The 27,233-nt window shown below is 41.4% G+C and overlaps 1 protein-coding gene across 3 annotated transcripts in view; it reads right to left on the bottom strand.

The window, feature by feature from the left end:
* The window catches only part of LOC112256393 (ecto-NOX disulfide-thiol exchanger 2), a 217,392-nt gene that overhangs the window by 137,463 nt on the left and 52,696 nt on the right, over positions 1–27,233 (bottom strand). For all 3 annotated transcript variants that reach the window (XM_042325583.1, XM_042325582.1, XM_024429624.2), the window contains exon 2: positions 11,222–11,365. In XM_042325583.1, coding sequence (XP_042181517.1) covers positions 11,222–11,365 — 144 coding nt within the window. The remainder of the gene's footprint in view (positions 1–11,221; positions 11,366–27,233) is intronic.

The following is a 27,233-nucleotide window of genomic DNA, read 5'->3' as shown; positions in this document are numbered from 1 at the left end:
AAAGGGTTGAATGAGAATATGTACATATAAATATATGGATGAGCGATGGCTGAGAGGCCTAGGCAAGGTGCAATAGATGGTACAAAATACAGTATATACTGTATTCAGGCTTTTATTTTATTATGAATGGAGGTACGTCACTCGCCGTGGAAGTCGAAGAAGGCGTCCTCTGGCAGCGGGGGTCTCCATGGAGATGTTGAGCCTGGAACTGACAGACCAGAAACAGCTTTGCCGCCCTGGATCCAGAGGTTCCGGCACCTTTGTCCTTGGTGGCTTCCTAATCAAGATCGGATCCGGAGGTACCTGCGTCTTCGTCCTCGGTTCGGTCTCCCTCTCCGGTGGCTTCTACCTCGGGTTCAGCTCGTCGGAGCTCCCAGCCTCACCAGAAAATGAGGCTGCCTGAGACACCGGCCCATTCAACATCACCAGCTGTCATCATAGGCAGCTCTATGGTAAGAAACATCTCGGTCCCCAAGTCAAAAACTCTGTGCTACCCAGGAACACGAGTACAGGACATAAGGCTGCTTCCAACTGTTCTACCACAGATGCCGGGAGCTGACACTGCCGTAGTCTATGAAAATGGATATTAGCATTAAAAGACTCCAAAAAACAGCCAATAATTTCAGGTCCAGTACCATTGTTGGGCTGCGGGTGTAAAAGATTCAGCAGACTGCTGGCATTACACATCTGGCTAAAAGACTACTGCAGCTCTGCTGGAGTCATTTTTATGGATAACTTTGACACCTTCTGAAACAGAAGATACTGAGTCCATCCAAATCATCTTGGCTCCTGGACTCTGTCCACGCATTTCAAGGCTGCGTTGAAACAATGACTGGTAAATGATCCAAGACCAGCTCAGTTAATCCCTACCATTGTTACAATGAGTCGTCATAATGCTGCATCAAATGTACATGATCTTAGGGGAATTGGTAAACATAATGCATGTCATTTAATGTATGTACCCCTAATTGCACCAAATACATCTGTTTATCCTACAGCTATTGTAAACAGTAATCATGAGCCAATAAACCAGTTACACTCTTAGCACTGAGGCGGTGTGCAATAGTAGGAAGACCACTTTATGCAGCTCACCCTGCACTATCAGCTCCAATGTAAATAACATGAGTAAGTCTACCCCTGATAAGCTTCCCAGTAAAGCGTTAAAAACAATCAAGCAACCAAGAAGTGCTAAAAATAGCCCATATTAACATATGTAGCCTAATAAACAAGGTTCATGAAGTCAGTAACTTGCTTGTAAGAGATGACATGCATATTCTCTGAAACTCACCTAGATAATACCGTCAATGGTATAGTGGTAGCAATACATGGTTATAACATCTACCGAAAAGACAGAAATGCCAACAGAGGCGGTGTTAATGTCTATATTCAGAACCACATTCCTGTGAAGCTTAGAGACGATCTAATGTTAAATACTGTCGAAGTAATATGGCTACAGGTTCATCTGCCTCACCTAAAACCCATTTTTGTGGGAAGCTGCTATAGACCAAGTGCTAACAGTCAGTGTCTGGATAATACTGTATGTGTGAAATGCTTGATAATGTATGCGATATAAACAGAAGTATATTTACTGGGTGATTTAAATATTGACTGGCTATCATCAAGCTGCCCACTCAGGAATAAAACGGCAAACTGTAACCAGTGCCTGCAACCTGGATCAGGTTGTCAGTCAACCTACCAGGGTAGTTACAAACAGCACAGAATTTAAATCATCAACATGACAGTGTGTGGCTACTGCCAACACACTGTCAATGACTGTCAATGACACTGACTCTACTCCAGCCACTTTAATAATGGGAATTGATGGGAAATGTAAATATATCACTAGCCACTTTAAACAATGCTACCTTATATAATGTTACTTACCCTACATTATTCATCTCATATGCATACGTATATACTGTACTATATCATCGACTGCATCCTTATGTAATACATGTATCACTAGCCACTTTAACTATGCCACTTGGTTTACATACTCATCTCATATGTATATACTGTACTCGATATCATCTACTGTATCTTGCCTATGCTGCTCTGTACCATCACTCATTCATATATCCTTATGTACATATTCTTTATCCCCTTACACTGTGTATAAGACAGTAGTTTTTTGGAATTGTTAGTTAGATTACTTGTTCGTTATTACTGCATTGTCGGAACTAGAAGCACAAGCATTTCGCTACACTCACATTAACAATCTGCTAACCATGTGTATGTGACAAATAAAATTTGATTTGATGTATTGATCACATCTTTACTAACACTGCAGATATTTGCTTTAAAATAGTATCCAAAATCTTTAGGATGTAGTGATCACAATATAATTGCCATATCTAGGAAAACCAAAGTTCCAAAGGCTGGGCCTAATATAGTGTATAAGAGGTCATACAATAAGTTTTGTAGTGATTCATATGTTGATGATGTAAAGAATATTTGCTGATCTGTGGTGTGTAATGAGGAGCAAACAGATGCTGCACTTGATCGATTTATGAAATCCCCTCGGGTTGATGAGGAATTGAAAAATGGTATGGTTGAGAGGGATGAGGCAAAAAGGTATGGCAAAGAAGTCTGGCTGCACAACAGATTGGCAAATGCACTGCAAATTAAGAAATTAATGTGACTAAACAAAAAATGAAAAGAAAAAGAAACAAAGATGAATGATATTAAGAATGACAGGGGCGGCAGCGTAGCCTAGTGGTTAGAGCATTGGACTAGTAACCGAAAGGAGCTCATCACTGAGCTGACAAGATACAAATATGTTGTTCTGCCCCTGAAGGAGGAAGTTAACCCACTGTTCCTCGGCTGTCATTGAAAATAGGAATTTGTTCTTAACTGACTTGCCTCGTAAAATAAAAGATAAAATAGTCAAAAGCTCTGGGGCACCATAAATAAAACTTTAGGGGAAAAAAGCCAACATGGCTCCTTCATTCATAGAATCAGATGGCTCACTGATATTGCAAACTACTTTAATTACCTTTTCATTGGCAAGATAACAAACAAACGCAACAAACGCTTACACTACACATCCAAGTACTGTATAAATCGGACAAAATTAAGACAATAATTGTACTTTTGAATTCTGTAAAGTCAGTGTGGAAGAGGTGAAACAAATATTGTTGTCCATCAACAATGACAAGCCACAGGGGTCTGACAATCTGGTTGGAAAATTACTGAGGATAATAGCAGAAGATATTGCCACTCCTATTTGCCACATTTTCAATTTAAGCCTACAAGAGAAAGTGTTCCCTCAGGCCTGGAGGGAAGCTAAAGTCATTCCACTACCCAAGAATAGTAAAGCCCCCTTTACAGGCACAAATAGCCGACCAATCAGCCTGTTACCAACCCTTAGGAAACTTCTGGAAAAAATGGTGTTCGACCAGATTACAATGCTGTTTCACAGTAAACAAATTGACAACAGACTTTCAGCATGCTTATAGGGAAGGACACACAAGCACAGCGCTTACAAATTACTGATGATTGGCTGAGAGAAATTGATTGTGGGGGCTGTCTTGTTAGACTACAGTGCAGCTTTTGACATTATCGATCATAGTCTGCAGTAAAAAAATTGTGTTTCATGGCTTTACACCCCCTGCTATAATGTGAATAAAGAGTTACTTGTCTAACAGAACACAGAGGGTGTTCTTTAATGGAAGCCTCAAATGTAATCCAGTTACAATCAGGAATTCCCTAGGCCCCTTGGTTTTTTAAATTTTTACTAACATGCCACTGACTTTGAGTAAAGCCAGTGTCTATGTATGCGGATGACTCATCACTTTACACATCAGCTACTACAGCGACTGAAATGACTGCAACACTCAACAAAGAGCTGCAGTTAGTTTCAGAGTGGGTGGCAAGAAATAAGTTAGTCCTAAATATTTCTAAAAACTAAAAGCATAGTATTTGGAACAAAACACTCACTAAACCCTAAACCTCAACTAAATCTTGTAATAAATCATGTGGAAATCGAGCAAGTTGAGATGACTACTTCTTGGAGTAACCCTAGGTTGTAAACTGTCATGGTCAAAACATTGATGCCGTACTAGCTAAGATTGGGAGAGGTCTGTCTATAATAATGGGATGCTCTGCCTTAACAGCACTATCAACAAGGCAGGTCCTACAGGCCCTAGTTTTGTTGCACCTTGACTACTGTTCAGTCGTGTGGTCAGATGCCACAAAAAAGGACTTAGGAAAATTGCAATTTGGCTCAGAACAGGGCAGCACGGCTGACCCTTGGATGTACACAGAGAGCTAAAATTATTAATATGCATGTCAATCTCTCCTGGCAGAAAGTGGAGGAGAGATTAACTTCATCACTACTTTCATTTATGAGAGGTTGAATGCATGTTGAATGCACAGAGCTGTCTGTATAAACTACAGGCACACAGCTCAGACACCCATGCATACCCCACAAGAGGTCTCTTCACAGTCCCCAAGTCCAGAACAGACTATGGGAGGCACACAGTACTACATAGAGCCATGACTACATGGAACTTTATTCCACATCAAGTAACTGACGCAAGCAGTAAAATTAGATTTTAAAAAACAGATTAAAAAAAACACCTTATGGAACAGCGGGGAATGTGAAGCAACACAAATATTGGCACACACAATTGTAGATATGTGGTAATGGTGGAGTAGGGGCCTGAGGGCACACAGTGTGTTGTGTAATATGTGAATGTATTGTAATGTTTTTAGAATTGTATAAAGTGCCTTAATTTTGTTGGACCCCAGGCAGAGTAGCTGCTGCGTTGGCAGCATGGGGACCCATAATAAAAACAAATAATGAGTAATGTAAGATATGTAAACATTATTTAGTAGCATTGTATAAAGTGACTAGTGATCCCTTTGTTAAAGTGGCCAGTGATTGGGTCTCAATGTAGGCAGCAGGCTCTCTGAGTTAGTGATTGCTGTTTAGCAGTCTTTTTTTGCCTTCCTGTGACATCTGGTGCTATAGGTGTCACGGAGGGCAGGTATTTTGCCCTCGGTGAGGCGTTGTGCAGACCGCACCACCCTCTGGATAGCCTTGCGGTTGAGGGTGGAGCAGTTGCCATACCAGGCTGTGATATAGGATACTCTCAATTGTGCATCTGTAAAAGTTAGTCAGGGTTTTGGGTGACAAGCCAATTTCTTTAGCCTCCTGAGGTTGAAGAGGCACTGTTGCACCTTCTTCACCATGCCGTCTGTGTGGGTGGACCATTTCAGTTGGTCGTTGATGTGTACGCCGAGGAACTTAACTCTTTCCATTTTCTCCACTGCTGTCTCTTCGATGTGGATAGGGGGATGCTCCCTCTGCTGTTTCCTGAAGTCCACGATCATCTTTGTTTTGTTGACTATGAGTGAGGTTATTTTACTGACATAACACACCCAGTGCCCTCACCTCCTCCCTGTAGGCTGTCTTGTTGTTGTTGGTAATCAAGCCCACTACTGTTGTGTCACCTGCAAACTTGGAGTTGGGAGGCGTGCATGGCCGGGGAGTACAAGAGGGGGTTGTGGGGCCCCAGTGTTGCGGGTCATCGAGGTGGAGGTGTTGACCCATCAGAAAGTCCAGGACCCAATTGCATAGGGCGGGGTTGAGGCCCAGGGCCTACAGCTTGATGACGAGCTTGGAGGGTACTATGGTGTTGAATGCTGAGGTGTAGTCAATGAACAGCATTCTTACATAGGTATTCTCTTGTCCAGATGGGATAGGGCAGTGTGTAGTGTGATGGCGATTGCATCTCTGTGGACCTGTTAGGGCGGTATGCAAACTGAAGTGGGCCTAGGGTGTCAGGTAAGGTAGAGGTGATATGATCCTTGACTAGCCTCTCAAAGCACTTCATGATGACAGAAGTGAGTGCTATGGGGCAGTAGTCATTTAGTTCAGTTATATTTGCCTTCTTGGGTACAGGAACAATGGTGGCCATCTTGAAGCATGTGGGGACAGCAGACTGGGATAGGGAGTGATTGAATTTGTCCATAAACATACCAGCCAGCTGATTTGCGCATGCTCTGAGGATGTGGCTAGGGATGCTGTCTGGGCCAGTAGCCTTGCGAGGGTTAGAAATGTTAAAATGTTTTACTCACGTCGGCCACGGAGAAGGAGGTGGGGGCCGCGACGGTGGCACTGTATTATTATCAAAGCGGGCAAAGAAGGTGTTTAGTTTGTCTGGAAGCGTGAAGTCGGTGTCCGTGACGTGGCTGATTTTCTTTTTGTCTGGTCTATTCCCTGTAGACCCTGCCACATATGTCTCATGTCTGAGCCGTTGAATTGCAACTCCACTTTGTCCCTATAGCGGCATTTTACTTGTTTGATTGCCTTGGAGGGAATAACTACATTGTTCATATTGATCCATATTCCCAGATCTCTTTCCTTGGTTATATGCAGTGGTTCGCGCATTCAGTTTTGCGCGAATGCCGCCATCCATCTGCGGTTTCTGGTTAGGGTAGGTTTTAATAGTCACAGTGGGTACAACATCTTCAATGCACTTCTTTTTAAATTCACTCACCGAGTCAGCGTATGGGTCAATGTTATTCTCTGAGCCTGACCGGAACATATCCCAGTCCGCATGATCAAAACAATCTTGACGCGTGGATTCCGATTGGTTAGACCAGCATTGAATGGTCCTCGTCACTTGTACATCCTGTTTGAGTTTCTGCCTATAAGACGGTAGGAGCAAGATGGCGTTGTGGTAGGACTTGCCGAAGGAAGGGTCTGGGAGGGCTTTGCATGCATCGCAGAAGTTAGAGTAGTAGTGGTCGAGGGTATTGCCCATGTGCGTAGTGCAATCAATATGCTGATAGAATTTAGGTCGCCTTGTTCTCAAATTTGCTTTGTTAAAATCCCCAGCGACTATAAATGCAGTAAACTACTGTTCATTTTGATTGTATGAAAAGAATGCTTCACAATTAACCAACACCATTCTAGCTTATCCTCTGCATCCCCAACAGCTATACAATATAAGTATGTTATTTTGGTATTTTGTGGGCTGGTTGGTTATATAAAAGACAGCATGAAGAATAGTCATGGTGCGTGCATGGAGGACTGTAAACTAATCTTCGCGTGTTTGCTAATGAAAGCAAGCTAATGTGCTGAAATATTCAGTGACTCCATTGTACCTGGCCCAAGGCAAAGACATAATACTGAATTCACTGCATTTCCTTTTATACCTTCCTAAATAGGTCACAATAAGCCAACGTTGTGCTGGGTGTTCTCTAACAAAGTGCTGAGTGGGCAGACTCCCCTTTGCACTTTAACTTTCCAGACGTTTCGAGGGCTGACTTATTAATATCGTCATCATAACAACTAAAAGTATTTGGTTAAATTACATTAATTACAAGGTGTTGAATGGACATGAATTCAGTTCTTTCTAGATGTGGCTACTAATACAGTGGCAAAGCCATTCAAACTAAAGACTTCATTATTCATTTACAGTGCCTTACGAAAGTATTCGGCCCCCTTGAACTTTGCCACCTTTTGCCACATTTCAGGCTTCAAACATAAATATATAAACTGTATTTTTTTGTGAAGAATCAACAACAAGTGGGACACAATCATGAAGTGGAACGACATTTATTGGATATTTCAAACTTTTTTAACAAATCAAAAACTGAAAAATTGGGCGTGCAAAATTATTCAGCCCCTTTACTTTCAGTGCAGCAAACTCTCTCCAGAAGTTCAGTGAGGATCTCTGAATGATCCAATGTTGACCTAAATGACTAATGACAAAAACAATCCACCTGTGTGTAATCAAGTCTCCGTATAAATGCACCTGCACTGTGATAGTCTCAGCGGTCCGTTAAAAGCGCAGAGAGCATCATGAAGAACAAGGAACACACCAAGCAGGTCCGAGATACTGTTGTGAAGAAGTTTAAAGCCGGATTTGGATACAAAAAGATTTCCCAAGCTTTAAACATCCCAAGGAGCACTGTGCAAACTTTAATTTTGAAATGGAAGGAGTATCAGACCACTGCAAATCTACCAAGACCTGGCCGTCCCTCTAAACTTTCAGCTCATACAAGGAGAAGACTGATCAGAGATGCAGCCAAGAGGCCCATGATCACTCTGGATGAACTGCAGAGATCTACAGCTGAGGTGGGAGACTCTGTCCATAGGACAACAATCAGTCGTATATTGCACAAATCTGGCCTTTATGGAAGAGTGGCAAGAAGAAAGCCATTTCTTAAAGATATCCATAAAAAGTGTTGTTTAAAGTTTGCCACAAGCCACCTGGGAGACACAAACATGTGGAAGAAGGTGCTCTGGTCAGATGAAACCAAAATTGAACTTTTTGGCAACAATGCAAAAACGTTATGTTTGGCGTAAAAGCAACACAGCTCATCACCCTGAACACCATCCCCACTGTCAAACATGGTGATGGCAGGATCATGGTTTGGGCCTGCTTTTCTTCAGCAGGGACAGGGAAGATGGTTAAAATTGATGGGAAAAAAACCTGATGGAGTCTGCAAAAGACCTGAGACTGGGACGGAGATTTGTCTTCCAACAAGCAATGATCCAAAACATAAAGCAAAATCTACAATGGAATGGTTCAAAAATAAACATATCCAGGTGTTAGAATGGCCAAGTCAAAGTCCAGACCTGAATCCAATCGAGAACGTGGAAAGAACTGAAAACTGCTGTTCACAAATGCTCTCCATCCAACCTCACTGAGCTCGAGCTGTTTTGCAAGGAGGAATGGGAAAAAATGTCAGTCTCTCGATGTGCAAAACTGATAGAGACATACCCCAAGTGACTTACAGCTGTAATCGGAGGCAAAAGGTGGCGCTACTAACTTAAGGGGGCTGAATAATTTTGCACGCCCAATTTTTCAGTTTTTGATTTGTTAAAAAAGTTTGAAATATCCAATAAATGTCGTTCCACTTCATGATTGTGTCCCACTTGCTGTTGATTCTTCACAAAAAAATACAGTTTTATATCTTTATGTTTGAAGCATGAAATGTGGCAAAAGGTGGCAAAGTTCAATGGGGCCGAATACTTTCGCAAGGCACTGTACTTTGCTAAACAGTTGCAGTATCTGTTAAGTCAAATGAACCCCCATTAGCGCTCTGAGATTCTGCTGCCTGTTTGAGCCATTTAGAAGTTTCGTGGTTTAAACCAACACGTGGAGTAAACATTCTGTTATCAACACTGTTTGAGTCTTGGAAACTTCTTGCTCCCTAAATGATCACCACACCCCCCTCCCTCCCCCATCACCAGAGGAACAGTGTTCCTGAATGTATGTGTTTCTAGGTCTAATGAATTGCCATTACCGACTGTAAACCCACATGGCTGGTAACTTTTCCGAGCTGCATCTTCTCTCCTCAGAGAGCTGGAAGACTCGACTGTTGTCTCGTGATGCTAGTGAACATTAACGCCACTAAATATACCCAGCTCCAGATGCTGCAAATTGTCACCATTGTGCAGGTTTTCCATCAGAGAGCAGAATCATGTCACACCGCAATAATATACATAATGCCAATGTTATGAAAGGCTGTTGGAGACTAGAGCTGTTGTTAATTGTATGTCATTATTTAATGTTCTGTTGCTAAGCAGGGGCACATAGAGCCACTTCTGAGGTTTAGGTGTGACTGCTGTCTAAACCAGCACACAGCGCAAGGTTTTAGTGTGATAAGTCTGTTCTTAAAAATACCATACTCTGATTAGTCACTCTCCATCTATGACTCTCTCTACTGCTAAGATTCTGTAATAGAATGAGTGGTCATCTTTGATCTACATCTCTGACTGGCTGTACTCAAAACAGTCAGACAGGTTTAACATTCTATTTTTAGCATAGCCAATCAGCCTACTATTTAGAACGCAATTACCGGTATTCGGGAACGGCCATTCACACAGGTTTACACTATGACCAGTACTTAATGTGAGCTGATATTGTATTGTGTCTCTCTCTGTGGTTTGGGTATATATACACAGGACAATACTAACACTATCTGTTATTCACTCACTCAATAGGCCTATAGCCTATACAGTACACCCACTGAAATCCAACGGAGGTCTTCAAGGTCTGTTAGACCTTGGATACATAACCATAACATCTGATTCTTTGTAAGTGAACTTCGGATAAACTCACCGCTTCAATATCACCAATTTATGGGGACTCACAAATAAATTATATTTCTATGGTCAGGTCAACCGGTCTATGAATTACACAATTAAGACCTAAACATGCAGCACACTAAAGAGCATATACTGAGGCAAGAGTGAAAATGTTTTAACTTTTTTGCTTTGCATTTTAAATTGCAAATGTCTGCAACTTTGTGTGCTGCTATTTTGGCCAGCGCTCGTAAAAGAGAGTGTTAATCTCAATGAGACTAACCTGGTAAAATAAAGGTAAAATAAAAAGATAATTGAAGTGTATTCATTCTATTCAGGGTATTTGCTCTGTGGCTCTACTCAATTTCAGTGCATCTGTTAATCGACATTGTAACATTGTTCTGCATAAACACTCAATGTCTATTACGTACACATCTAACATGTCCGTTGTACCTGCAATCTAAACCTCCTCAAGGTCTTCAGGTCTAGTTCTGAGTTGGTAATGACACATAATAATGAGATGAAATGAACAGACATGAATGAGTGAGAACTCAAACTCACTAAGGTCATTTGTTTAAAATTGTGCACAAAGACAAATGGTAAAAAGAGTGGTTCATAACACTGACAATTAATCCCGACTAATTAAGGTCATTCAAGACAGCAGAGCACATACAGCAACACCTCTGTCTTAAGGCCCTCTTCATTCTACTTGTCATAATGCCATTAATTAGAGATGCGTTCCTTAATTAGAATGCACACAGTCACAGATTTAAAATGAAGTGTAATTTAGTAATGAGAAGTCAACAAGCGAATGAGGACACGCGCGCACACACACACACACAGAACATTGTTTTCCGTGCGACAGGTCACTCACTCCGTGAGAGAAAGCTGAAGGCGCTTCTGTGCTTTGATTGGCAGGTGCTGTGGCATGGTAGCAGCCAGCCTAAGGTGTGAGAGCTGCAATCATAGCAGCGCAGAATCCTGTGGCTTTAGACAGATGACCCTGACCTCCACAGGACTAACTAGCAATAAGCCCCTCAGGATGGAAAACATGAAAGCGCCTCTACCAAGTCTCTACCTCACTTTAAATTACTCCCCCAGTCACAGGCTCACAGTATAAAATGTATTGGTACTACTGATGTACACCTTGTCAATTATCATAGTTTATTGTACCTGGAGGTAGGCTGGGTCTCTTCCTCTTATTGCGGTTCTCAGCTCCGTTTTCCAGAGGACAGTCTGACACCAGTGGCCCGTTGGAGTTGCTGAACTGCAGGGGCTCGTTGTTGGAGGACGGGTCAAAGGATAGCGGATTCAGTCCTGAAACACACAGAAACACAACAAGCAGCCATGTTAAACCAGATGGACCATAGCTCTACAAACCACGACAGAAACACAACAAGCAGCCATGTTAGACCTGATGGGCCATCAGTAATAGATACTATTGTGTAACTCATTCACAATATATCCAATTCAGTGCAGAGTACATGTTGGCTACAAACTATTTAAGACGGTATGTGAAGGAGAGAGCACAAGGAGAGAAAAATGTATACCATTGTTACAGTTCTCTGAAGAGGAGGTGTAGCAAGGGTCGGACCAAAATGCAGCGTGGTAATTTTGATACATGTTTAATAACGAATAAACACGAACAATACAAAACAAGAAACTTAACGCGAAAACCGAAACAGCCTATACTGGTGCAAACTAACACAGAGACAGGAACATTCACCCATGAAACACTCAGAATATGGCTTCCTAAATATGGTTCCCAATCAGAGACAACGATAAGCACCTGCCTCTGATTGAGAACCACTTCAGGCAACCATACTTTTCTAGACATCCCTACTATATCACAATCCCAATACCTACAAAAAAAACAAGACAAAACACACTACATAATAAACCCATGTCACACCCTGGCCTAACCAAAATAATAAAGAAAACACAAAATACTAAGAACAGGGCGTGACAACCATACAGTGTTTGACTTCCATTGGGGAAGTCTAAACTAAATAAAAACAGGCAAGACCCCCAAAGACTGTGGAAATACAACTATATTCAACCATAAGTAAAACAAAATGTTCCCTATTTAACAGTCAGGAGTTCAACAAACTAAAGAATAATAATTATCCCCTTTTAACGTTGTTTCACTTCTTCAAGGATACACAAGAGACCCCTACAAGTGACAGTACTACAGTTGAAGTCTGAAGTTTACATACACCTTAGCCAAATACATTTAAAATCAGTTTTTCACAATTCCTGACATTTAATCCTAGTAAAAAATCCCTGTTTTTAGGTCAGTTAGGATCACCAATTTATTTTAAGAATGTGAAATGTCAGAATAATAGTAGAGAATGATTCACTCCTGACAGAGCTGGTGTAACTGAGTCAGGTTTGTAGGCCTCCTTGCTCGCACACACTTTTTCAGTTCTGCCCACAAATTTTCTATAGTTTTGAGGTCATGGCCACTCCAATACCTTGACTTAGTTGTCCTTAAGCCATTTTGCCACAACCTTGGAAGTATGCTTGGGGTCATTGTCGAATTGGAAGACCCATTTGCGACCAAGCTTTAACTTCCTGACTGATATCTTGAGATGTTGCTTCAATATATCCACCTACCTCATAATGCCATCCATTTTGTGAAATGCACCAGTCCCTCCTGCAGCAAAGCACCCCCACAACACGATGCTGCCACCCCCGTGCTTCACGGTTGGGTGTTCTTCGGCTTGCAAGCTTTTTCCTCCAAACATAATGATGGTTATTATGGCCAAACAGTTCTATTTTTGTTTCATCAGACCTGATGAGGACATTTCTCCAAAATAATGATCTTTGTCCCCATGTGCAGTTGCAAGTCATAGTCTGGCTTTTTTATGGCGGTTTTGGAGCAGTGTCTTCTTCCTTGTTGAGCGGCCTTTCAGGTTATGTCGATATAGGACTCGTTTTACTGTGGATACAGATTATTTTGTACCGGTTTCCTCCACATCTTCACATCTTCCTTTGCTGTTGTTCTGGGATTGATTTGTACTTTTCACACCAAAGTACGTTAATCTCTAGAAGACAGAACGCGTTTCCTTCCTTAGCAGTATGATGGCTGCGTGGTCCCATGGTGTTTATACTTGCTTCCCTTTGTTTGTACAGATGAACTTGGTACCTTCAGGCGTTTGGAAATTGCTCCCAAGGATGAACCTGACTTGTGGAGGTCAATTTTTGCCTAATTTCTTTAGATTTTCCCATGATGTCAATCAATGACGCACTGAGTTTGAAGGTAGGCCTTGAAATACATCCACAGGTACACCCCCAATTGACTCAAATGATGTCAATTAGCCTATCAGAAGCTTCTAAAGCCATGACATAATTTTATGGCATTTTCCAAGCTGTTTAAAGGCACAGTCAGCTTGTATGTAAACTTCTGACCCACTGGAATTGTGATACAGTGAAATAATCTGTCTGTAAACAGTCCAACCTAAGTGTATGTAAACTTCCGACTTCAACTGTATGTCAGAATCTACAGATTGTTGTGTCTTTCTGTTCAGGGGCCCAATTTATAACCGGTGCTTTTCAAATTAAGTGTCTGTGTGCGCCATTTTTGAAAACTGCACAGGCAAAAACAGAGATTTCTGAACTTGCCACACGCCATTAACACCTGTTTCCCATTATAAATTAGACCTGTCCTTAAATTGTGTTCATGTGAACAAGCATTATAACTCCATTTGGAAAACGCCCTCCATTCACCATTTATGGTGACAATAATGTATTTTATTTTATGTATAATTTGGAACTATTCGAAATAGGTTACATCAGTTTCTATATGAAAGAGCAATGGCAAATTTGATCACATTTCTGTATAGCTGCGAGCAGAATATTTGGCAGTGATTTTCTCAAACTAAACGTGCATTCTGCCTATAGCAAGACTGATTGCATATTCGAAACAATTTAAAAGTAGACGAAATGCTACAACCCACACATCTATGCAAAATATGAATTGTGGTTCAATCTTTAGTTTATCAATAAATGATTGTGTTTCTATCTCCTGCTTTGGTATAGGCTCTGAGATTAAAACTAGGCAATGATGTCACGCTCATATTGAACAGCAATACTGTAGCCTACCCATACTGTCAATTTACTGTAGTTGGCAGAATGTTATAATCTTTTGCAGTAATTTATGTTGTATCTAGCAAAGGACTGTGTCAGTTTTTGAAATTGTTGTGGAGCTGTCAGCAGAAAATTTAAATTCATCAATGTTTTGCATCGACTTTTCCCCCAACCCAAATATGCTGGATTGTCTAGGCCATGCTACTATTTTGTTGCATTATTACAGTAGGCCTACTTACAGTAGCATAGGCCTACTGCAACATCACATATCAACTGTTCACCTGTTCAATTTGACTGAATATTATAAACCATACTGCCTATGGGATTGAAAAACCTTAAATACATTCGGGAAAGTATTCAGACCACATGACTTTTTCCACATTTTGTTACATTACAGCCTTATTCTAAAATTGCTTAAATTGTTTTTTCACCCCTCATCAATCTACACACAATACCCCATAGTGACAAAGCAAAAACTGTTTTTTAGAAATGTTTGCTCATTTATAAAAAGTAAACCACTGAAATATCACATTTACATAAGTATTCAGAGCATTTACTCAGTACTTTGTTGAAGCACCTTTGGCAGCGATAACAGTATTGAGTATTTTTGGATATGACGCTTACAAGCTTGGCACACCTGTATTAGCGGTTTCTCCCATTCTTTTCTGCAGATCCTCTCAAGCTCTGGCTGGGCCACTCAAGGACCACTCAAGAAGCCACTTCTGCTTTGTCGTGGTTGTATGCTTTAGGGTTATTGTCCTGTTGGAATGTGAACCTTCTCCCCAGTCTGAGGTCTGGAGCACTCTGCAGCAGGTTTTCATCAAGGATGTCTATGTACTTTGCTCCGTTCATCTTTCCCTCGATCTTGAATAGTCTCCCAGTCCCTGCCACTGAAAAACATCCTCCCAGAAGGGCCAGGTTTCCTCCAGATGTGACGCTAGGCATTCAGACCAAAGAGTTCAATCTTGGTTTCATCAGACTATTTCTCATTGTCTGAGAGTCCTTTAGGTGCCTTTTAGTCCTTTAGGTGCTGTCATGTGCATTTGACTGAGGAGTGGCTTCCGTCTGGCGACTTTACTATAAAGGCCTGATTGGTAGAATGCTGCAGAGACGGTTGTCCTTCTGGAAGGTTCTCCCATCTCCACAGAGCAACTCCGGAGCTCTGTCAGAGTGACCATCGGTTTCTTGGTCACCTCCCTGACCAAGTCCCTTCTCCCCCAATTGCTCAGCTTGCCTGGGAAGCCAGCTCTAGGAAGAGTATTGGTGGTTCCACACTTCTTCCATTTAAGAATGATGGAGGCCACTGTGTTCTTGGGGACTTTCAATGCTGCAGAAATGTTTTGGTACCATTCCCCAGATCTGTGCATCGACACAATCCTGTCTCAGAGCTCTCTGGACAATTCCTTCGACCTGATGGCTTGGTTTTTGTCTGACATGCACTGTCAACCGTGAGACCTTATATAGACAGGTGTGTGCCTTTCCAAATAATGTCTAATCAATTGAATTTACCACAGGTGGACTCCAATTAGGTTGTTTTAGCTGTGTCATTATGGGGTATTGTGTGTAGATTGCTGAGCATTTTTTATTCTAAAATGTATTTTTTTAAAGGCTGTATTGTAACAAAATTTGGAAAAAGTTAAGCGGTCTGAATACTTTCCGGAGGCACTCTAGAACTCTCTCAGAGTGATTTGGCTATAGGTACAATTAAATGAGAGATGCACATGGTAATTTGTTGTATGGCTATTTCGGGAATATGCACCAATCACAGGCAGAAAAGTTAAAGAATGTATTCTGTAATGGTTAGGAAAATAAAATAAATAGGAAATTGATTCCTATGTCTAACTATTTTAGATTCTAAAAATAAAATGCATAGGTTTTTACTCTTTTCACTACGGCAAATGGCTGCATTTTTGTTTATGTTTTCAGTTTTAATGAATAAGCGAGTCATAATTTGCACAAAATGTTTACTTGCCAGCTTGCAATACAATATTTCAACTTACAGCAGATGTGCGTACTTATAGTCTAAAGTTTGTGGGGATGTGAGCCCTCTCAACTCAAATATAAAAATACAAAAAAATCCTCACTTTTGCATGAAAACTGGTGCACGCACATTTTGGGGTACTGTACGTATGCACAGTTTATAATTGAAGCCACTGGTCTTAAGACATTGAGGACACTAGGTAGCATCTCCAAACTAATCCAGAAGTTTAATTTCCATCCCAGCATATTTCTGTCCTGAGAGTAACAACGACAGGATTAAAACACAAAGACCACCATTAGTTAAGAACCTAAGACACACACTCTTAATATAATTATATTAAATTATCTAAAGTGAGTGCAGGCGCCGATATAGAAATGGGCCAATCTGTCCAACAGCTACAAGCAGACAATCCTTTTCCAAAACCAGTCCTTCTACTTTTCTGACCGATAGCGTCTTCCACAGGATAAAGCAATAAGGAGAGTAAGAGGCTGGCTGATAAATTATGGAAACAATAACAATATGAATATTGCCCCAAAATCCCAGGAAACAAACACATTAACTTGTGTTCCGACCCTAATATATCAGTGATTTCCTGTTCCAAAATTGGATTTGTGTTATTTATAATTCAGAACAGGGTCTGGGAGAGACAAGGCCTATGCTCATGAAAAATGTATCACTTCTCTCGTTTTACACTTGTTTTGCTAAGCCTTGTTGTAGTCAGAAAACGCAAACTTGTCTTTAACAGAGAGTCCATATCTGCTCTGCAGTAGAAACGGGTTGGAACCTAAATAAATTCCAACAGTTAAAATAAAGTTCTGAACTGGTTCGAACCCCCAAATAAGTATCTGTTTATATCGTTCCTTTTCGTTCCTTTTTCGACCTGTGAACAGTTTTTTACATTTAGTTCATTAAATTACTTCCCCAATCAGCTTAGAGCAGGAAAGGTTGTTGTTTACATTTATCCATTCTTCGCTAGCTAATTAAAAACCTCTCTCCTTATCAGATAGCCTAAACACGCACTGTCAAAGATTTTCAGCTTGCAGACAGATGCTGGAATACATTTCTGAGTGACAGAGTGAGGGCTTTGCACAGGCACTCTGTTGCATTTTTTGTGGGACAGGTTTTCCATGCATTTAATATAACGGTTTTGTTCCGGAACAGTATGGATCACTTTCATTTTCGGTTCCGTTTCTGTTTAGTTCCGTTTTCAGTTCTATTCCCTGAACCGGTTGCAACCCCTGAGTAGAAACACACAGGGCTCAGAAGACACCATCAGATCCCTTATATCCTTCAATTACTTGATGTGTGTGTGTTCATGTGCATCATTTACTAGAATCATTTCTAGAGAATTTCCACTCTGCTATGGTTATTGATTAAAAGCAGTTGTACGCGTGTGAACACTCATGCCCAAAGCTTATGTTACGGTGAAAGGAGGCCTTATATGGTCTTTGAAACAAAGACGTATTTGAGGGTACGGAGGATGAGCTGAGGTGGGGAATTGGTCACTGGCTTCCAACCATATGAAGAATTAGGTATTACTATTCATCTTAGTGTGTTATTATGTGCTCGGGACAAGCAAGTGACCGCAGCTGTAAGCAGGACATACAGGGACAAGCTACAGACAAAATACAAACCACAACCCCATACTGTTGAAGTCCTGAAAACCTGTGGTGAAGTGATTTGCTGAACTTCTGCTCAACCCCTGAAAACGGAAGTACAGCAGGCCTATGTGTCGCATCACATAAATTTTTGATGGCCATATAAGTTGAGTTTAAGTAAGTACAGACTGGTGAAGTAGTGAAGCACGTAGATCACATCACTTGGAGCCGTGAAGTGAGTGTGACTGATCAGGCATTCTTTCAGCATAGAAATAGAAAGCTCTCTTTCTCTCCATCTATGTATTTCTCTCTTTCCGATCTGCATCGGGGGCTTAGAAAGCTACCAATGGACTCCGACACCCTCATACAATTATGGGTAGCAGCATTTTGATGGAAGTTTCTCTAGCTCTTCTCCACAACACAAAATCATCCCTAATGTGTTTACAGGGGGATTTTAAAGGTCTCACTCTGTTCAAATGATGCGCCTTCTACCCCCTTTTCTTTTAGAGAGAGCTTGATAGAACCTCTCCACATCAGGCCCTTCTCCAATCTGTTTACTTCTCTCCCTCTTTTTTTCCTCTCAGTCTCTCCTTCCTGTTTCACTCTCTCTGTTTTGTGTTCTTTATTTAACCACATTTCCATCACAATGAGAACCAACCATCCTGTTCTCTCTCTGTGCCATCAGGGCTTTCCACATGAAGAGAGAAGATGGGTAAACAACAGGCTAATAAACAGATGACAATCTGTTGAAGAGCAGAATTGCCTTCCCTCAAACCAAGGGAAACGAGCAGGGAAATCTGCCCTGTAAACATTATGTAGAAAGTCAAATGTTTTATCGAATGAAAAGGAAGTGGGCTCCATCAGTGATGGAACTCCTCTCGACTGACTGGCAGTCTGTTTGTCTGTTTGTGGGACATCACACAGTACACCTAGTGCTCACTGCTTACAAATCCACCCACGCACCCTCCATCTCCCTACCTCTCTGCACTGTCTGTCTGTCAGCCTCCATCTGGCAGCCTCTCTCTTCCTCTCACTCTTTTCCTAGAAAACAGTCCACAAAATTCTCTCAGATGTCAAATGCTTCAGTTCATCTTATAAACACACTAGAGTTTCACTGTAAGTGTAAAAGTTTAACAAAGCCAGCTTTTCATTCTCAGAGTTTAAAAGGTTCAAGAGGAAATAAAAGGAGATAAAAGGGGAAATACAGAGAAAAAGAGAGAGAGAGACAGGATAAACAGAACAATTGAAGGAAAGTGGCCAACCAGATAAATTGATGGCCTCTTTGGGGTATATTGCATTTGGAAAGTTTTCAGACCCCTTGATTCCACATTTTGTAACGTTTACAGCCTTATTCTCAAAAATGATTAAATCGTTTTTTCCATGATCAATCTACACACAATACCCCATAATGACAAAGCAAAACCCATTTTTTTATTTTTTTAAACAAATGAATAAAAAGCAAAAAAAATCTGAAATATCACAATTTCATAAGTATTCTGACCCTTTACTCAGTACTTTGTTGAAGCACCTTTGGCAGCAATTTACAGCCTTGAGTCTTCTTGGATATGACGCTACAAGCTTGGCACACCTGTACTTGGGGAGTTTCTCCCATTATTTTCTGTAGATCCTCCCAAGATCTGTCAGGTTGGATGGGGAGCGTCGCTGCACAGCTATTTGCAGGTCTCTCCAGAGATCGGGTTCAAGTACGGGCTCTGGCTGGGCCACTTAAGGACCATTCAGAGACTTGTCCTGAAGCCACTCCTGTGTTGTCTTGGCTGTGTGCTTAGGGTCGTTGTCCTGTTTGAAGGTGAACCGTCGCCCCGGTCTGAAGTCCTGAGCACTCTGGAGCAGGTTTTCATCAAGGATCTCTCTGTACTTTGCTCTGTTCATCTTTCCCTTGACCCTGAATAGATTCCCAATCCCTGCTACTGAAAAACATCCACACAGCATGATGCTGCAAACACCATGCTTCACCAAATTTCCTCCAGACATGACACTTGGCATTCAGGCCAAAGTGTTCAATCTTGGTTTCATCAGACCAGAGAATCTTGTTTCTCATGGTCGGAGAGTCCTTTAGGTGCCTTTTGGCAAACTCCAAGTGGGCTGTCATGTGCCTTTTACTGAGGAGTGGCTTTCATCTGGCCACTCTACCATAATGGCCTGATTGGTGGAGTTGCAGAAATGGTTGTCCTTCTGGAAGGTTCTCCCATCTCCTCAGAGGAACTCTGGAGCTCTGTCAAAGTTACCATCGGTTTCTTGGTCACCTCCCTGACCAAAAAAGAAACATTTTTGCTTTGTAATTATGGGGCATTGTGCGTAGACTGATGAGGGGAAAAAACGAATTTAAAATAAGGCTGTAACGTAACAAAATGTGGAAAAAGTCTGAACACTGTCCAAAAGCACTGTAGACAGGTGTGCCTTTCAAAATCATGTCCAATTAATTGAATTTACCACAGGTGGACTCCAATCAAGTTGTAGAAATATCTCAAGGATGATCAATGGATGCGCCTGATCAATGGATAAACAGTATGAACCTGAGCTCAATTTCGAATCTCATAGCAAAGGGTCTGAATACTATTTTTTAATACATTTTCTAACATTTTTAAAAACTGGTTCTCACTTTTTCATTATGGGGTATCGTGTGTAGATTGATGAGGAAAAAAGGTAATTTAATCATTTTTAGAATAAGGCAGAAACGTAACAAAATGTGGAAAAAGCAAAGGGGTTATTTTATTTAACCTTTATTTAAGTCAGTTAAGAACAAATTCTTATTTACAATGACAGCCTACACTGAATGCACTGTAAATTGGCTATTGAGGCTGAGTCACTGCCTGGTCTCTCTCTCTCTCTCTAATGTGCTGTAGATCTCTCTTTGTGTTATGGTAACACGTGGCCACCACACAGGCACACACGCGCCTCTACCACACACGCATGCGCACATGCACACACACACAGCCTCTTTGTGCTCTGGTGACCCTCGAGAACTGCTGAGTCACTACCCTCTACCCCACAGGGACACTGGTGGATGGTCTCTTTGGAAAAAACTATCTGGCCATAACCACAGCTCACGCTACAAGGAGAAGAGGGGGAAGTATGAGTCCCAAGGCCAACGGAGACAATAAATAACACAAGGTAAATAGGAAGTCAGGGGATGTGGGTCTGGGCAGCAGGAATGAGAGGAGCTTCTTTGCTTTATCTTGGCCAGGTCGCAGTTGAAATTGAGAACTTGTTCTCAACTGGCCTACCTGGTTAAATAAAGGTGAAATTGGGGCCTCCTGGGTGGCGCAGTGGTCTAGAGATTCTGGGTTCGAGGCCAGGCTCAGCTGCAGCCGGCCGCGACCGGGAGGCTTATTGGGCGACGCACAGGTTAGGGAGGGTTTAGCCGGCGCACTAGTGACTCCTGTGGCGCGCTGGGCGCAGTGCATGCTGACCAGGCAGGTCACTCGGTGTACAGTGTTTCCTCTGACACATTGGTGCGGCTGGCTTCTGGGTTGGATGTGCACTGTGTCAAGAAGTAGTGCGGCTTGGTTGGGTTGTGTTTCGGAGGACGCATGGCTCTCGACCTTCGCCTCTCCCAGTCCATACGGGAGTTGCAGCGATGAGACAAGACAGTAACTACTACTACCACGAAATTGGGGAGAAAAAGGGGTTAAAAAAAAGAAAATAAATAAAGGTTAAATAAATAAAAATATGGGGAGCTGGAGGGAGGAACCAGGAATTAAAACCTGACTTAAGAGGACTACAGTGAGCAGGCAAAGGGTACACAGACAGGAAGGATAGGCTACACAGGATATAGAGAGGATATACGTAGAGGACAAATATGAATGTGGTATTAATAGGACACAATGTACAAGATACATAATGCAGACACAACCAGTTTGGGGGAAGGAGTGACGTGAGATGGTAGAGAGTAGACCAGCAGCAAAGCTGTAAAACATTAAAAGGCCATCTCAATAGCCCAACATCTCTGAACTACTGATGCAAACACAATTTTGAAAAACTGAGGCTATCGCTAATGTCCTTCGTGAAAATGATACCCGAAATGCTATTTCTAACACGGTCAATAATCTGCTACGACTATCTGTAACTACAAGAGAGCATTTGGGATGCTGGGAACAACACTGCTTCCCTGCACACACACAAATATCAAAGAGCTAACTGAGAGCAGGTAAGGTTTTTCGCTTCTCTCTCCTTCAGTGTCATTCTGCAGGTTCCTCCCTGCACAGAGGACCCTGTGAGGGGCGGGGTGGAGGGCTGCAGGCCGTGTCTCTGAGACGGTTCAGAGCTGCTCCGTGATGACAGCCTGAGGAAAAAGGCTGCAGCACTTTCAGCTGGAGAAATGAGACAGGATAATAGCACTGACAAATACCAGCAGGAGAGATAAAGAAAAAGAGAGGCAGAGAGAGTGAGAGATTCTGACCGAGACAAAGAGAGGCAGAGAGAGTGAGAGATGCTGACCGAGACAGAGAGAGAGAGAGGTAGAGAAAGGTAGAGAGTGACACTGTCACAGAGAGGAAAAAAGAGAGCTAGGAGAGAGATAGCAGACAGGCTAGTACTGTATGTGTGGTAGGAAGAGTGTGTGTGGCAGGTTGTGTCTGCCAGCTAGAGTGTGTGTGGCAGACAGGTAGAATGCATTCATATTTGTCACTGTGGTCAACACTACATCCAGCTAAATTGAGTTAACACCCAGAAACACCTGAGGGGACAGACAGACCACTGTGAAATTTCCCATGTTTGAGAGGAATGTTAGATCAAACCTGAGCCTTTACAGCTAAAACCAGATAAGAAAGGCTGTAAACCTACAGAGACAAATAGACAAGACCAGTATTTTCCTATTAAATACAGAACTGGCCGAGATATGTGGCTTCTAGGGCTGAGAATTCCAAGGACCTCACGATATGATATTATCACGATACGCTGGGGTCAATAAGATATGTATTGCGATTCTCACGATTCTATGTATTGCGATTAGACTCTGGGATTTTATTGCGAATCGATGTTCCAACATATTGCTGACCATATGTCGGTTGTGTGTCTGTGTGTGTTTTTGTGTGGTAACAATGTGGGTGGCATGAGGTGAGGGAGCGGACCATCCATCTTACTGGTGCATGAAGAACAAGTGAACAGGTAGGTTTAAAGCCTGTTCATCCATATGAGAGAGAGAAAGGAACACGTGACATACAGCATTAACACTGTACTGACCTCATGAATACTATTCTGCTTTTCTTTTAGGTTTTACACTCCATTACCAAGTCAAAGCTGTCTGTCCCCAAAGACCTGTGTTCTGCACATTTAGCTCCATGGATTCGTCTTACCAAACGCTGTGGCTGGTTGACAGAGCCACTTATCAGACCAATTATGACTGTAGAGGTTTCCGCTCCCTCAAACTCTGAAAGACAAACTGAAACACATTCTACAACCTTATCCAATAAAGAATGTCTGATTTGACAACAGAAGTTGGGAGTAAGATGGTTTAATATGAAAACAATTCAGAAAGAAATCAAATATTTCCCCAAAATTGCATCAAGAAAGAACAGTCAAAGCAAATCTGCTCTGAACTAAGTTTCATATTTTCCTTCCGTATAGCACATTGATAGGTGAAAAAAGTCACACAAACATGCCTCGTTCTACTTCTAACTCTTATTCTCGGAAGAGCCATTTTCCCATTTCTAATGAATTAATGTTGGCAAATGAAAACATTCAGGCTGCTATTATTAGTGAAAGCTTCGTAAAGGGTGACCAGGGGGCAGAAAATCAATTTTCTGTTGTCTAATTAGGAGACAAGTTAAACAATTTAAAGGCAACGCTATCAAATACTAATTGAGTGTATGTAAACTTCTGACCCACTGGGAATGTGATGAAAGAAATAAAAGCTGAAATGAATCATTCTCTCTACTATTATTCTGACATTTCACATTCTTAAAATAAAGTTGTGATCCTAACTGACCTAAGACAGGGAATTTTTACTAGGATTAAATGTCAGGAATTGTGAAAAACTGAGTTTAAATATATTTGTCTTAGGTGTATGTAAACTTCAGACTTCAACTGTAGGTCGGGGTAAAGTGACTATGCATAGATAACAAACAGCGAGAAGTGTATTTATAGCACTTGAGACTAGAGAGAGTTAAATTTGAAACAGGCAGTGAATCAAAGTGAAAGGCACCAAGATTTCATTATCTCAGCCTCTTTTTCAGAGGTTATTCCTCCTTCTCTTTTCACAAATCATAAATACTGTAAATGGTTGAACAAACTTAATGGTGCTTTTTCTAATTGACCCTGTTTTCCAAGGAAAAACTTAAAGGCGGGTTTGAAGGATTGTTTTTGGTTCCTGAGCTTCAAAAGGCCTCAATCCGGTGAAGCATTAACGCATGAGCTCCTTTTCAGAGAAAAACCTCTAATGAATCAGGCCTTTTGGCCCCAGATGCACAAACACTGTTGGTTGATGGGATGGCACAGCTTCCTTTGGTCAATCCCAGCAGTCTCTTTATGGATGAAAAAAAAGAAAGAAAAAAAAGAATAGGAACCTAAAAGAAAAAAGCAATCAATGGCTCTCTGTCTACACCTGCCTCTGGTCTGGTGAGGACATGAAAGGAGCTACTAGTCCAGACTACATAAACCACACATATGTACACACCCACACTCGCAGAGACAAGGCCTATATACTGTACTATAAAGAGAAACGATGCAAGTAGGGGCCTGTGTGTCGACTGAGAAGTATTAAACAACCAGGATCCAATGTAAGATGGCCTGACTCCGGTCTGATTACAGGGTTTCTCCTTCTTACTTCATGCATTCCACTGACTAAGAAAGCACAGGCTTCTTTGATTACAGCCCTGATGAAAGAAATGTAAGCAGTTTCTCACAGCAGGAAAATAATCATGCAGCAACAGGAAATCTGAATTATTGTGTAGATTATAATTAAGGGACATTTTTGTAGGGGTTGATACATTTTTAGTTAGGGCAAATCAAGTGTGAAATGTTAAACTAAGAAGCCTTTTTAAACCTTGAATACACTACACATTTGCATATCCTGCAAGAACAGGGTGATAATTAAGATCCTACATCTGTAAGTGATGAGATGTAGTGATTGGCAAACTGTGCGAGTGTTTATTGTGAGCTGTTAAAGTGGGTCACTATGCGGAGCGCAGTTAAGTGTGTGTGACACCTAGGCTTTGAGAGGACTGACTAAGTTGGTCAATTGAATCTGTGGCGTCACTGTAGTCCGTGGTGACAGGTATCTGTTGCTTACAGACATAGGCACAAATACACACATGTTAAATACATATACGTGGACATAAACAGTATCTTACACTCACGTTTTCCTTCAGTATCTCTCTTAGACAAATGCACACGTGCTTGCTCACACACACTTGTGCCAGTTCGGTCGATTTATCAAGCTAGTACCTTTGTGTGAAAATAGGCTTAAATCAAACACAGGAACCACTCTACCTGCTTTTCTGTACAGTGTGTTTTATGGAGAGTGTTTGGTTTCTGATAAGAGGCCAATAGCAGCTTTTATGCAACTGAGCCGTGTATTGAGAGAAAGGAAGGCCGTGATGAATGTGATTGCTGGGGTGAGACGGTCTCTTTGTAGAGACGCACAAGAGACGCACAAGAGAGATGCACAAGTCACTCAAGAAAAAATACTTCTCACTTTAGGTATAAAGCCAAATGGAGCCCTCTGCTCAGATACTTCGGAGAAATGTAAAATAAATAAAAAACAGAACATCTTCAGAATGAGTTCTATCGGGTGGGAAGTCAAATTTAAAATATTTGCCAACAACTCAAATATGTAAAATAAAGATGACTAATAGCCTGAACTCAAACCACAGAGGGTATTAACCACATTTCACAAGAAGACACTAATGAAGGTTAAATCTATGCAGTGAGGGGTAAACATGACAAAAAAAATGTCCCCTGCTGGGGTCTGGTAAAATGTAATCTATTCACGGCTGAAGATGTGACATTTTCAAATTATGCTAAATTCTTTGAACATCTTTGTGCATTTTTCTAAACCCCCTTCTGCTTAACGTTCTAAGTCAACACACACACACACAAGACACAGTTAGCAGACTGAGAGCAAGTTGTCACTGTTAAGCTGTCAGAAACTTGCTTATCTTGTGTTGGTTCCTGAGGAAAACATTAAAGCCAGTTCATTCCACCAGCTCTCTCTCCTGCTGTTTCTCCAACATGCTCAGGTTGGTGTCCAGGGTTAAATGACAACAGGCTCTGTGCCAAAATAATGTAATCAGTATTAATTATATCAGTGACAAGGGGAGAATTCAACCTCAGATCGCTCTGTCATTTCTACATGGCCTAGGGATTCGCTGAAGGTTAATTTATTTAAATCTCCCATCCACTCGTCTCAATTCCATTAAACTAAACTAATGAATCTTTGCTTTGCAGTCTAATCAGCTTTTACTGCCAAAAGGCCTGCATCAGCTCACCAGGAACACTGTAGGTGTGTGTGGAGTTTGATAGCGCTCCCACAGAACGCTACTAAGAGGGTCTTCACACTTACTAGACTTTTCACAAATATACCCTTGGCTAACGTATACTGCAATGTAAACTTGCGAACTTGTCACATCTCAACCGCTCCCTCTGGAGGTGGCGCAAGACACGCCTGACAGTTGCCCATCTCTAAGCAGGGCAGTGTAAACAGAATTGTCTCATTGAGCCAACAATCTTACAGTAAAACATTTAATATCATAGTAGTGTTTTTGAAACAGCTGAAATTAGACATTTTCCTCGTGTTTTAGATTTGTTTTTACCTGCAATTGTAGTAACAGCCTGTTACATTCAGAAATTAGCGCCGTAGCTTTAAATCTCAACTGTGTTATTTTTTTAACTTGATTGCACTGAGCCATCGAGGACCAGACAAGAAGCAACTCCCCAGGGAAATATCAACATCATTAGTGGCAATTAGCTTTTACCTCATGTAATGACTTCCATGATATTGATCAAATGAAGCCTGGTTTGTTCTAAGGTAACTTTAATACGGTAGCTAGTGTAAGCGTACAAGCTCCTATCTAGCTATGGTTCAGGTAAACATCAACACTTAGCTACAGCCAGGACATTTATGTGAGGATGCAACAATTATTTTGTTTAGCTAGCTAGATAGCTTGCTGGCTAACATTACCTAGCTGTGTAGCCTGTATTATAAAAATGAATGACACTGATATGATAATGTTAATGTTACCCCTTCCATACGAATATCAAAGTAAAGGTTCATTATTGATATGCTACTGCTACCTGATCATGAAGCATGTTGTTAGTTAGTTAGCAGTGTATTGTCAGCTTATTTAATGACAACAGACAAGGAAATAAACCATTAATTGCCTGCACATGCTTGTGGATTGTTGCATTATTCAAGAGTGTAATATGGTTTGGTTGCAGTATTCAATATTGTAATATGTTTTAGAAGAAAAGTTGCTAGGATTGTAAAGTGTACGTTTCATGAGCAGAAACAAAATATTCAAGAAATGTTCTAGGGGCACAAAAAGCATATCTCTCTCAA

This window comes from Oncorhynchus tshawytscha, linkage group LG08 (assembly GCF_018296145.1).
Source record: "Oncorhynchus tshawytscha isolate Ot180627B linkage group LG08, Otsh_v2.0, whole genome shotgun sequence".
Classification (NCBI taxonomy): domain Eukaryota; kingdom Metazoa; phylum Chordata; class Actinopteri; order Salmoniformes; family Salmonidae; genus Oncorhynchus; species Oncorhynchus tshawytscha.
Note: the sequence above shows the minus strand (reverse complement) of the source record. Positions and strands in the feature narration are given on the sequence as shown.